Source organism: Penaeus monodon, chromosome 21 (assembly GCF_015228065.2).
Source record: "Penaeus monodon isolate SGIC_2016 chromosome 21, NSTDA_Pmon_1, whole genome shotgun sequence".
Classification (NCBI taxonomy): Eukaryota; Metazoa; Arthropoda; class Malacostraca; order Decapoda; family Penaeidae; genus Penaeus; species Penaeus monodon.
Window position 1 is genome coordinate 9,747,401 of NC_051406.1, and position 349 is coordinate 9,747,749.

General features: G+C 50.4%; 1 protein-coding gene across 1 annotated transcript in view; it reads right to left on the bottom strand.

Annotated features, from left to right (window-relative positions):
* Positions 1–349, bottom strand: part of LOC119586192 (transcription factor EB-like) — a gene marked incomplete at its 5' end in the record, with an annotated part of 127,344 nt that overhangs the window by 3,335 nt on the left and 123,660 nt on the right. Inside the window, 1 exon segment of the mRNA XM_037934894.1 lies at positions 80–257. Coding sequence (XP_037790822.1) covers positions 80–257 — 178 coding nt within the window.

Consider the following 349-nt stretch of genomic DNA (forward strand, 5'->3'; position numbering starts at 1 on the left):
CAGAGAAACCCAGTAAACCCCCCCCACACACACACAAAAAAAAGAGCACAAAAAAAACTAAAGTCATAAAAAAACTCACTCATATTATGGTTATCCTTCTTCTGCCTGTCCTTCATATACGCCACCATCTGCTGGTCGTTGATGGGCGTGGTCTCGTTCTTGACTTGGGGCAGGTCAGGCGGGCAGGAGTTGGGTGTCTTGCCCATGTACCCGTTGAGGCCCAGCAGGTCGCAGATGGACCCGGGCACGGTGTTCATCTGTGGGGGAGTCGTGCAGGTTAATTCCAGGTCCTGGTAGTGCGAATTGCAAGTGCTAATCGTAGCAGGGTGTGTGGTATTTTTGTTTTCCT